The 13,000-nt window shown below is 40.0% G+C and overlaps 1 protein-coding gene across 1 annotated transcript; it reads right to left on the bottom strand.

The window, feature by feature from the left end:
* Positions 1 to 245: 245 nt before the first annotated feature.
* LOC126587628 (uncharacterized) lies at positions 246 to 12,677 on the bottom strand. The gene is made up of 2 exons (XM_050252711.1): positions 12,419 to 12,677; positions 246 to 307 (listed from the first exon to the last, which is right to left on the bottom strand). Exons 1-2 carry the CDS (start codon positions 12,675 to 12,677, stop codon positions 261 to 263), a joined length of 306 nt encoding a protein of 101 aa, XP_050108668.1. The 3' UTR covers positions 246 to 260.
* Between the last annotated feature and the right edge of the window lie 323 nt (positions 12,678 to 13,000).

Consider the following 13,000-nt stretch of genomic DNA (forward strand, 5'->3'; position numbering starts at 1 on the left):
GGAGGCACTGAAGGTTGATCATTTGGAGCTTCATTACGCGGTACAGCCCCAGAAGACAAAGGCAATAAATGCCTTCGGAACAAACCCACAAACCTCTGACGATCAAGTAAAATCTGACCATCAGATTCCTGCAGCTGGTCGAGTTTTCTCTTCATGTTTGTAGCATAGTTATGTACTAGCCTGTGCAACTGTTTATTCTCATGCTTGAGCCCTCTGATCTCCTGTTTGAGACTTATCACTTCAGCCGCCAATGATTCAATTTAGCGGGTTCGAGCAAATAGGCGTTGGGCCATATTAGACACAGAACCTGCACACTGAACACTGAGAGTGAGAGAATCCTTAACAGCCAACTCATCAGAACGTTTGGAAAGTAGTCTGTTATCTTTGGGAGTGAGAATGTTCTAGGCCACCACAGCAGCGGTCATATCATTCTTCATAACAAAGTCCCCAATGGTAAGAGGACCAGTAGGGGATGTTGATGCACAAAACCGGAGGTCTTGGAACAACGTAAATCCGATCGTGAATCTGCAAGTAAAGTAAATAACACAAGATGTATCGTGGTTCACCCCAAGGTTTGGGCTACGTCCACACTAATTGTATTGTATTTCTCTTAGAAGTGAGGGAGAGAGCCTTTGTAATATAAGAGGGGATGTGAGAGGGTTTTAGGCCTAAGAGTTGGCATCCCGTTATTGTAAGGGTGAATGGTCATTTCATAGAATAAGGACTCCTTACTTATTACATATTTGCCCCTTTCTTTATCACATAATTACATTTAAGTCCCCCGAGTATTTATACGAGGTCTAAATACGAGGCCCTAAATATGGTATAAACAGTAGTCCCCCAAGTCTTCAGTCAAAATAGTCTTTTGGCTGGAGACTTGAAATTCAGTCCATGTGTGGGCCGAAGTAACTAGATGTTGTCTTGAACTGATGCTCGATATGAGGCGGTGCTCAATCTGAAATGATGTTCAACTAGAAGTAGGAAATGCTGCAAGGCTGCTCGGCTCGTGGCTTATGTTGCCTTGGTTGGCTCGGCTTGTGGCGTATGAAGGTGAGGGAGTCCCTTTTATAGAATAAGGGCTCACTTCTCAATACATGGATGATGGGCTAGAGTTGATGCTCTCTAATGATGGTGAGGGAGTCCCTTTTATAGAATAAGAGCTCACTCCTCAATACATAAATGATGGGTTAGGAGTGATGCTTGCGGCGATGCGGTTGCTCAGCTGGCGACGATGCTCTTTAACGGAGGTGAGAGAGTCCCTTTTATAAAATAAGGGCTCACTCCTCAGTACATGAATAATGGGTTAGAAGTGATGCTCGTGGCGATGCGGTTGCTCAGCTGGCGGCGGTGCTCTCTAACGAATGTGAGGGAATCCCTTTTATAAAATAAGGGTTCGCTCCTCAATACATAAGTGATGGGCTAAGTCCCCCAAGTATTTTTCATGAGTGCTCTCTAATGAAAGTGAGGGAGTCCCTTTTATAGAATAAGGGCTCGCTCCTCAGTACGTAGATAATGGGCTAAGTCCCCCCAAGTATTTTCATGAGGCCTAGTTGAGGCCCAATATATGGTACATAATGTAGTCCCCCAAGTCTTCGGTCAATAGAGTCTGTTGGCTGGAGACTTCAAATTGAATCCATGTATGGGCCGAAGTGGCGGTTGTTCGGAGGCGGTATTTGTATACCTTGCACTGAAGCTTTGTAGGTGAAGCTTTGCAAGTGAAGTTTTGAAGCTAGAGCTCTGTAAATGAAGCTTTCGAAGCTGGAGCTCTGTAAATGAAGCTTTTGAAGCTAGAGCTTTTGTAAATGAAACTTTTGAAGCTAGAGCTCTGTAAATGAAGCTTTTGAGGCTGGAGCTCTGTAAATGAAGCTTTTGAAGTTGGAGCTTTTGTAAATGAAGCTTTTGTAAATGAAGCTTTTGAAGTTGATTGACATGAGTGATGCTCATGAATGTTTTTGTTGATTGACGTGAGCGATGCTCATGGATGTTGACATGAGTGATGCTCATGAATGTTTATGTATGATTTGATGAGTGATACTCATGAATGTTTATGTATGATTGACATGAGTAATGCTTATGTATGATTTGAAGTACTGGGCGTACTTTGGATCACCTGGTTGGTGGCATGAAGGAAAGTACGGGTTGTACATTTCATCACCTGGTTGGTGGCATGAATGGCTAGTTGCCAAATGATATTAGAGTATGGGTTGTACATTTCATCACCTGGTTGGTGGTAATAGCGACAGGTTGCCGAATAATTTTTGGAGTACTGGGCGTACTTTTGATCACCTGGTTGGTGATAATAGAAGGCCTGGCTCTTTTGGGCATATGGGCCTTTGCCTTCCACATGACATTGTAGCCCATTATTTTGGGCTTGCCGTTTTTTTTACCCTCTGATGGGGTTTATACAGATATTTCCGAAAGATACGAAAAATAAATCACATCATACAAAAACAAGAAAAGTAAATCACATCTTTATGGTGGGGTGTTTATTCCTTGCTTTTGCAGTGTCCCCATGTGCCTCTCTTTTGCTTTTTCTTTATTTTTCTTTCTTTCGGCAGATGACAGACAAGGAAATAATGCCATTTCCCTTTTCTTTTTGCTTTTGCTTTTACTTTCGTTTTTCTCAGTTTACTTGATTGCTTTTGCTTTCTTCTTTTCTCTTTTCTGCTTCACCTCTCTCCGTTTCTTCACCTGGCAGACAAAAGGAATCATGATAGAAATAATAATATGAAGCTTTTTCTTTTTAGAGTGGGCATCTTCTCAAAGGCAACTCTGTTCTCCTTTCCAGCAAGACCGACGTGTCATCCAAAGAAATCAAATGCAACTTTGTTCCCCTCGGTCATGGTCCACAGCTCTCCTAACGTGAACTTGTCAGGCACAGTATAGGCATATTTACTAAACATGTTCTCAATGTTGGAAATGTGCCCTAAAACCAATCATATGATGATACTTTACGGACATTTCACATGTTAAACTAATCTAGTTTAATATAAAGGGTAAAGATTATTGTTTGAGCCGTCTCATATAAATGTTATATGCTTAAACGATAAAGTCCAAGGAATATGTGATTGGGATAATGCAATCTAATGAAGTTAGATTCAAGAGACCATTCTTTCGTAGACACATCCTAAATGTTCCTGATCATAGGATTGTCAATTGGGCATTGACAGTCAGTCAAGATCAGTACGTGCTATGTCTTCTCTCAGGGAGAGTGACTAGTCTCGAGTCATTGGTGTGTGTGACATCAAGACAAGTACGTAGGTGCTCAGTAAAGAATGAGTTCACTGAACGCGATCACCGAAGAGTTCTCATACTCATGTCACATGAAAACTCATGGTTGGGATAATGCAAAGTAGTCCTTTGACACAGTTGTCTTGTGGTTAAGTCCTTGATCTTTGATTATGTCAAACGTCATTCCATTGGAGTGTCCACGGCATCTTTGGGGTTAAGCCACTTAGCCATGGAGACAAGTGAATGCGCAACAAGGGATCTCTAACCTTCAAACCGTTAGGGGAGAATACTCTATGATATGATTTAGAATCTCTGGCCAGAGTATGAATGAGATTTAGGAATGCGTTCCAAATCACATTCAAGGTAATCATATAAGCACACGAATCACATTGGATAGTAGACATGAATAAATAAACTATCAAACCAAACAATGTGGTCAAGAGTATTGTATTAGAGAAAGACCGTATTGCATTTGTAATCCCAAACTGAATAGGTTTTCTCTACCTCTTCTGATTAGCTTGGGTAACCATGATATGCTGCAAGGTGTCACTCATGGTTTGTGGAAGCCCTAAACGTGTGTAATCACTAAAGGGAGAATTGAAAGTAAGTTTCAATTCACAATCGATGTAAAATGGTTTTAATCGCCCACTGCCTCGCTAAAAGGAACCTAATGGATCGCACACCGTGTAAGGTGGAGATTGAAGAAACAATGGAGATGAGTAAGAATGATTAAATGGTTTAATCATTTATTTATGGCAAGGATTAATTAATATGTTAATTAATCAAACGAATAAGTTCATTAAAGACCTCGGGATAGTTTTGGACCTTAAGGCCCAATGGGCTTCGAACGTCAAGCCCATTAACTTAAGTTGTATGACAACTTAATGAATAATGATTCACAAAGGCCCAATTAGTCCAAAATATCCTAATGGCCGGCCATATTGTTTAGGGTAGTGAACTTGGACTTATTTACAAGTTTGCCACTCAAATGAATAAAGGTATAAATATGACTTTATAGCCAAAATTCATTAAGGGTTTGTTTTGGAGAAAATTGGTGAGAACTTGTCTCTCCATTTCTCTCTAAAGAGGCCGGCCACCTTGGGGGGTGCATCTTGCAATCCCACTAGTCCAAGGTCACTCATTTCTTCTCCAATCTCTCCTTGGTGAAGAGAGTTAGAGGTTCTCAATTTTGGGAACTTGGAGAAAGCTATTCTTCCATCCAAATCCATAGATTTAATATGCAAGGAATGAAGGCCCTCTCTTTGGGTGATTAGCCTTTGCTTATGCAAAGAGGAATCTACAAAGGTACAATTTCAACTCACTTTGTTTTGAGTTGAGTTTTGGTTCACCAATCTACTAGGCTTTGAATTTCATGGTTAATGTTTTGTTTTTTTAAGTGCATGCAAGCATGATTCCGCCTTTAATTGTTAATTGCATGCTTATAGATGTTGCTTAAATGAACATGTTTTCACAAAATATTCCTTCAAGTGGTATCAGAGCCTAGGTCTAGTAGTTGGTGAATCCTTTTGGGTTTTGTGGTTCATAGTTTGTGATTTAAAAGTTGTAATTGTTACAAGCTTTATTCTTGTTTCTTTGAATGTAAATTTTGTTAGAAAATTTGCCATCTCAAATGTTGTAGATGTAGTTTATATGAGCATGAATATTGGAGCTAAAATTTGGTGCCATGACTTTGGGAAAATTCGGCCAAATCCAAAGGGTGGATTTTTGGGTTCTTGTTTGACTTGTTAAAAGTGTTTTAAGGTGACTTTTGGAACCCCTATGTACTCTAGTTTGGTTAGATGTTATTTCCCTAAAGTTTGAATGGTTTTGGAATGTTTTTGGGTGAAAAAAGTTCATGGAAAAATTTTGGGTTTTTCATGAATGTTCTTCATTGTTCTTGACATTTTTGCCAAGAACAAAAAGGTTTGTGTTTTGATTCAAAGTTTTGATTTATTTCATAAAGTTTATGTTTTATGTTTTTCAAATGATTTATTGCATTAGATATTTATTTGAATGGTGATGGAAATGGTGATGGAAATGGTGATGGGTGTGTAAGGATTAATTTCCTTTCACACACACCACTTGCACCACTTGTTGCTTTATGTCTAAAACTCACAAATCAACACACACATCACTCTATCCTCTTCCAAAACCGGCCACCCCCTAGTGGGGATACTTTTGGGGCCTTTTATGCAATTACATAAAGTTTTGATACTTTTGTGTATTTGCACTTTGGCCTAAAAGTTTACGTTTTTACGTTTAGGTCCAAAAACGCTAAAGGACAAATTGTTTTGCTCCTTTAATGAAGTTTTTACATTGATTAAATTTTGGGTTCTATTGTAATTACATGAAGTAGTGGACTTTTGTGTCTTTACAAAGTGACCCCAAAAGTTTTGCAATATAGCCCAAAAGTTGAGGTTAATTGCTTTATGGCCCAAATTAGGTAGAGAACAAAATTGTTTTGTCTCTTTAAATGAGAATTGGATTTTCATTTTGTTTAGCTCCATTTGAATCAATTTTATGGATACAAAAACCAAATGAAAATGTTGCATTCAATTTAATTAGTTAAAGTGTTAATTAATTAAAGGGTGATTATGAACCTAAGCCTAATATAATTGAGCTATGTGATAGGCCGTTTCAAATTTGTTTGAACCATGGGAATGTGTAGATTAGATTTTGGTTGTAATTTGATTTGATCAAATGTTGTAAAAGGGCATAAGCCCTTCTTTACTTTAAAGTAATTTGTTTTATGCAAATGTTGTAATGAGCATAAGCTCACCTTTACTTTGATGTACTTCTTTCTTGCTTTATTTGATATGCATGAAAATGAAGTAGTTGGGTCCAACGCCCCTAAGACAACACGCCTTAATGTGATTAAACGCGTAACTAAAATCAATCACTTCCCTAGACCGAGATTCAACACAAGGCTCGTGTTGAATCTAAACAAAGGTTCATAGTCATCCTAAGGCCCTAAGGCAACTATATAGTCCATCAAATGAATGCAAAGGTTATGTTAGTAGTATCATATACTCTTGCTTTAAAAACCGTTTTATAAGCATAGTGGGAGTATTATATACAACTAAAAACAATCATATGGACCAATAGTTGTAATAGGACCAAAATAGTTTTAATAGAGATTAAAATGTATGTTTATATGTGATGAGACCTAAAACCCTCAACCAAACCATTATTAAGTTGATAAGCATGAGAGTGCTTTGAACACTCTTTCGAGGCCTTCCACCATGGTAGGCTCCGATCGTTTGTGACTCGTACACCGGCTTCACCCTATAATGGGGGAGTACAAAGTGCGTGCTTACACTCATGAGGAGTTCTATATACATACATGATGAAGTGAGGTAGGCAACGAGTTTAGCCAACATGATATAATTCTGAGGCTATGCTTGAACCCCTACACGAACTAGGCATGGTGGGAATGACTTAACTAAGTGCAATGACGCCAACATGATATAATTCTGAGGCAATCATTCTCTAGAGGCCAAATAAGATGGGTACTTGCATTAGATGCAAATGAGTAAGTGTATTCTCTCATTATTATTAACGCTAGCCAACATGATATAATTATGAGGTGGGCTTGGTAATAGTGAGCCTCCTATACCCTACTAGGAGTTTCATCCAAAACTCTCGAATTCCAATGAGGGATATGGAATTTGCCAAAAATAATGGGTGGTGCTATTTGATTTAAAGACCCGAATCAAATGGCTTAAAATCAATCAATTTATATTCGTTATGTATTTGTTTACCAATATATTTGCAAACGCTATCCAAAACTTGACAAAGAAAAGCCGAATGCTTTAGTTTCCGGACTTGGTAACACAATCCCAAAGATTGTCTTAAATGGATTGTATATGTACCTAAGTAGTCTCATCCTCACAATCTTCCTAATGATAATGTATCATTGGAAGAACATGTTAGAAAAGTCTATCATGAAGAGGACAACACAAACAACCAATGCTTATTCCTTCGTTATATGAACAAAGGAACTTACGAAGATTAGCATAAAGAAAAGGACACTTTTAGTGTTATTAGTTCTTCACTTACAAATCGTTGTATGAAGAAATAATGAGTTGCTTTGAACAACCCTTAGTGCTTGTTTCTTTGTTATATGAACAAAAAACTTGGGAAGAAAGCACAAAGGCATGGACACTTTATGTGCCATGATTCTTCACTTACAAATTGTTGTATGAAGAAATGAGAGTTGCCTTGTACAACTCTTGAAAGTTTGTAATTATGTTTAGAACATAATGGTTGGTTGACAAAAATAGTCCATTAACATTGACTTATGATGATTTTGAATCATTGAGTGTTGAAGTGATAAATCACTTAACGAGACGGAAACTAGGCAAGGACTTCACCTTTGTGTCTCTATCCTAATGGTTCACTAAGTTTATTGTAAACTATGTAGTGAACAATAACCACATGCTTTCCAAAATGTTTGATGTGTATAACACAATTGAAATAAGTTTCAAGAGAGATAGTGGGAGTTTAGGGACCATGACTATTGTAGTCAAAGAAGAAGTCAAATGAAGAAGAGTAAATTAACTCCAAGGGAACAAACTTTCTTTATGAAAGGATGGACATTGGAAAGGGTATTTGCAAGAAATGTCTTGCAAGTGTCAAGAACACACCTTTCGAAGGTGTTGTAAATTGTTCTTGAAAAGTTCAAAACAGTTGGTTCTTCTACTTGAATTCTTGATTCCGTATTAGTAACTATGTTTTACAATCGTTGTAAAAATGTGGCTAATAAGAAGTAGAAGATTAATGAGAGAAGAGAAAGTACTTCACATTCGAAACGTGAATCAAATGTAGATCTCTGCGAAAGCAGATGATACTTACTTCCTCATATGAACTACCAAAGAAATTGGAAAAACATAGATTGTCTTTATATTCCAATTTTAAGGAACTAAATTCCATCACTATGTAAAATGGATAAATGTTTTGTTTGACAAAACATTGTTCTTTATTAATGAATGATTAGATTATTGTAATCTAATTAATTATCTCTATAGTAGAGATGATATGGTAGTGTTAACTGTTTAGAATATAATGATGCTTAAAACCCAAAAGGTTGCAAGGTAGTGACTAATCCCAACTAAAGTTGTGATACCTCTAAAACATAAATTATGAGTTGGTCATAGATGGATGCTTTGGATCGTTAGATCCGGATCCAATACCTTCTTATTAAAATTGTATGGAGGCGAAATGTTCGAATCTTTATTCTTTTGGAAAAACTCCGCCTATGTCTTACATGGCCGGTCCCAAGCCCGGATAAAGGAGGAGGGGGAGGGCGTCAGGTAGTCGACAGCCGGCACTCCATGATCACGTCGAATCCTTATGAAAATGAATCCAGAACAAAATCACGCTAAAGCTAGGGCGTCACCCGTAAGTGGCGCGCTGTGTGGCCCGAGCACAGTGATAAGTGAGCAAGGGTCGCTGTATCTCCATCGGCACCCGGATGCAGTGTTAAATGAGCAAGGGGGCCATAGAAACTTCTTTTCGAACGACTCCACTCAAAGTTGTTTGGGAGCATATGCTCCTATCAACTTTACCCGGGACACACAAAAGAAGTACTTTGATCCTATTAGACGGGGGAGGGTGAAGAAGCTAGGACAGAAGGGTAGAGTTCAAGAGAGCAAAATGCGTTTAGGAACGTGGAATATAGGAACCTTAACGGGAAAATCTATGGAAGTAGTGGAAGTTATGGTGAGGAGAAGGATAAATATTATGTGCCTACAAGAAACTAAGTGGGTTGGTAGTAAGGCAAAGGATCTAGAAAACTCAGGGTTTAAACTTTGGTATTCGGGCACAAATAGAACGAGAAACGGTGTTGGCATCATCGTGGACAAGACCTTGGTACAAGATGTTGTAGATGTCAAGAGGGTAGGAGATAGAATCATGGCAATCAAGATTGTAATAGGACAAGAACTTATCAATGTGATTAGTGCGTACGCACCTCAAGTAGGGTTGGATACGAGTTCGAAGGAGAAATTTTGGGAAGATCTTGGAGACTTGGTGCAAGGAATTGCTCAGACGGAGAAGTTATTTATAGGAGGAGATTTAAATGGACACGTGGGCAGGGAGACAGGCAACTATGGAGGTTTTCATGGTGGCCATGGTTTTGGGGAGAGAAACGAGGATGGGGAAGCTATCTTGGATTTTGCAATGGCATATGATCTCTTCTTAGCCAACACCTTCTTTAAGAAGAGAGAAGAACATGTGATCACCTACAAGAGTGGGTCGTCAAAAACACAAATAGATTTTCTTCTAATGAGGAAAGGGGATCGTATAACTTGTAAGGATTGCAAAGTTATACCAGGAGAGAGCGTGGCTAATCAACATCGCTTGTTGGTGATGGATGTACATATCAAAAGAGTAAGACAAAAGAACAAGACTTGGAAGTGCCCAAGGACTAGATGGTGGAATCTAAAAGAAGAAAAACAAGTCATTTTCAAAGAGAAGGTAATCACCCAATGTGTGTGGGATAGAGAGGGGGAAGCTAGCCAAATGTGGGATTCCATGGCTAGTTGTATCCGAAAAGTAGCAAAAGAGGTATTAGGAGAGTCCAAGGGCTTTGCCCCACACCAAAAGGAATCTTGGTGGTGGAATGAGGAGGTACAAACAAAGGTGAAGGCTAAGAAGGAATGTTGTAAAGCCTTATACAAGGAGAGGACCGATGAAAATGGTGAAAGGTATAGAAAAGCGAAGCAAGAGGCGAAGAAAGCTGTCAGAGAAGCTAAGTTAGCGGCTTACGACGATATGTATAAACGACTAGATACCAAAGAAGGAGAGTTGGATATCTATAAACTATCTAGAGCAAGGGAAAAGAAGACAAGGGACCTAAACCAAGTGAGGTGCATCAAGGATGAGGATGGAAAGGTTCTTGCTACAGAGAACGCGGTTAAAGACAGATGGAGAGGTTATTTTCATAATCTTTTCAATGAAGGGCATGAAATGAGTGCTTCTTTAGGGGAGTTGAGTAACTCAGAAGAGTGTAGAAACTACTCTTTTTATCGTCGAATCCGGAAGGAAGAAGTGGTTGTAGCTTTGAAGAAGATGAAGCATAAAAAAGCAATAGGCCCAGACGATATACCAATCGAAGTGTGGAAACTTTTGGGAGAGACAGGTATAACATGGCTCACTGACCTTTTCAATAGGATTTTGAAAACGAAGAAGATGCCAAATGAGTGGCGAACGAGCACTTTGGTGCCTATCTACAAGAATAAGGGCGACGTACAAAATTGCATGAACTATAGGGGTATTAAGCTAATGAGTCATACAATGAAGCTCTGGGAGAGAGTCATTGAGCATAGATTGAGGCAAGAGACACGGGTTTCGGACAACCAATTCGGGTTCATGCCAGGGCGCTCAACCATGGAGGCAATATATCTCTTACGAAGATTGATGGAAAGATATAGAGATGGGAAAAAGGATTTACACATGGTCTTTATAGATTTGGAAAAAGCGTATGATAGGGTCCCAAGAGACATTCTTTGGAGGATTTTAGAGAAGAAAGGAGTACGAGTAGCATATATCCAAGCTATAAAGGATATGTATGAAGGAGCAAAGACTGCCGTAAGAACTCATGAAGGACAAACCGAAAGCTTTCCCATAACTGTAGGATTACATCAAGGCTCATCCTTAAGTCCTTACCTTTTTGCGTTGGTAATGGATGAGTTAACAAGACATATTCAAGATGATATTCCTTGGTGTATGCTTTTCGCAGACGATATAGTGTTGATAGATGAAACTCAGGAAGGGGTAAATGCAAAGCTTAACCTTTGGAGAGAAGTGTTGGAATCTAAAGGTCTTCGCCTAAGCCGATCAAAGACAGAATATATGGAGTGCAAGTTCAGTGCAAATGGAGGCCAAAACGAGTTAGGGGTGAGAATCGGAGATCAAGAAATACCAAAGAGCGACCGTTTTCGTTACCTAGGATCTATCTTGCAAAAGAACGGAGAATTAGATGGAGATCTCAACCATAGAATACAAGCTGGATGGATGAAGTGGAAGAGTGCATCCGGCGTGTTATGTGACCGCCGTATGCCACTGAAGCTTAAGGGAAAATTTTATAGGACGGCAATAAGGCCGGCGATGCTGTATGGCACAGAATGTTGGGCGGTGAAACATCAACACGTACACAAAATGGGTGTAGCGGAGATGAGGATGCTTCGTTGGATGTGTGGGCACACAAGAAAGGATAAGATTAGGAATGAGGATATCCGGGGTAAAGTAGGAGTAGCCGAAATTGAAGGAAAGATGAGAGAAAATCGGTTACGGTGGTTTGGACATGTGCAAAGAAGGCCTACTGACGCTCCGATTAGAAGATGCGACGATGGGACAGAGGTTCAGGGCCGAAGGGGTAGAGGAAGACCTAGGAAAACTTTGGAAGAGACTCTAAGAAAAGACTTAGAGTACTTGGATCTAACGAAGGACATGACACAGGATCGAGCACAATGGCGTTCTAAGATTCATATAGCCGATCCCACTCAGTGACTTGGATTTTCCAAGTCTCCAACCGAGAAGTTTTCCTCACTCGGAAAATTAAGGGAACACTACCCCAACCTACATGCTCCACTCAGAAAGCTTCAACATACAAGCTTCAACAAAAGAAAATTCAAAGAACTTAGCGAAGAAGGCTTTGGTGTATTTAACACAATACGTTGAAATGAAGGAAAGCTTATTTATTGATATCCCCGATAAGCTACAAATATGTACATATACATGAGTCAAAATAAACACACAAGAGGGAGCCTTCACAAAGGTTGCTTAGGAGAAGTCTCAGCAGTCGGTAGAGCCCCAGAAAGAGAAGGCACCGGAGGGGGATCATTTGGAGCCTCAGTACTGGACAGAACCCTAGAAGGAGGAGGCATCAGAGGTTGATCATTTGGAGCTTCATTACGCGGTACAGCCCCAGAAGACGAAGGCAATAAATGCCTTTGGAACAAACCTACAAATCTCTGATGATCAAGTAAAACCTGACCATCAGTTTCCTTCATCTGGTCAAGCTTCCTCTTCATGTTTGTAGCATAGTCATGTGCGAGCCGGTGCAACTGTTTATTCTCATGCTTGAGCCCTCTAATCTCCTGTTTGAGACTCATCACTTCAGCCGCCAATGATTCAACTTGGCGGGTTCGAGCAAATAGGCGTTGGGCCATATTAGACACTGAACCTGCACACTGAACACTGAGAGCCAGCGAATCCTTAACAGCTAACTCATCAGACCGTTTGGAAAGTAGTCTGTTATCTTTGGGAGTGAGAAGGTTCCTGGCCACCACCGCAGCGGTCATATCATTCTTCATCACGGAATCCCCAACGGTAAGAGGACCAGTAGGGGAGACGAAGGATGGGCGCCATATGTTGTCTGGAGAAGGCGGGGCTGCCTCTTCAACAAGGTTCAAGTCAAAACGACGGTCGGAGGGGCCAGACATTTTCAAAGGTGTTGAAGAGAGAAGAGGTCGGACAAATCAAGATCTTAGAAGTGCAAGAATGAAGCTTCTACTGGTGGAGATTCAAGTGTGCTTTGGAACTTAATGTCAGCCCTTATAAAAATCTGCACTCGACGGAGCTTCAGAAATCGAAGAGGCGCCTGCTCAGAAATCGAAGAGGCGTTTGCTTTCTCAAAAGCTGGGCTGCTTAGAGATCACGAGGGTTGATCTCAGAAATCTAAGAGGCGTTTGCTTTCTCAAAAGTTGGGCTGCTCAAAGACCACGAAGGCTGGTCTCAGAAATTGAAGAGGCGCTCGCTTTCTCAA

Source organism: Malus sylvestris, chromosome 10 (assembly GCF_916048215.2).
Source record: "Malus sylvestris chromosome 10, drMalSylv7.2, whole genome shotgun sequence".
In the NCBI taxonomy this organism is placed as follows: domain Eukaryota; kingdom Viridiplantae; phylum Streptophyta; class Magnoliopsida; order Rosales; family Rosaceae; genus Malus; species Malus sylvestris.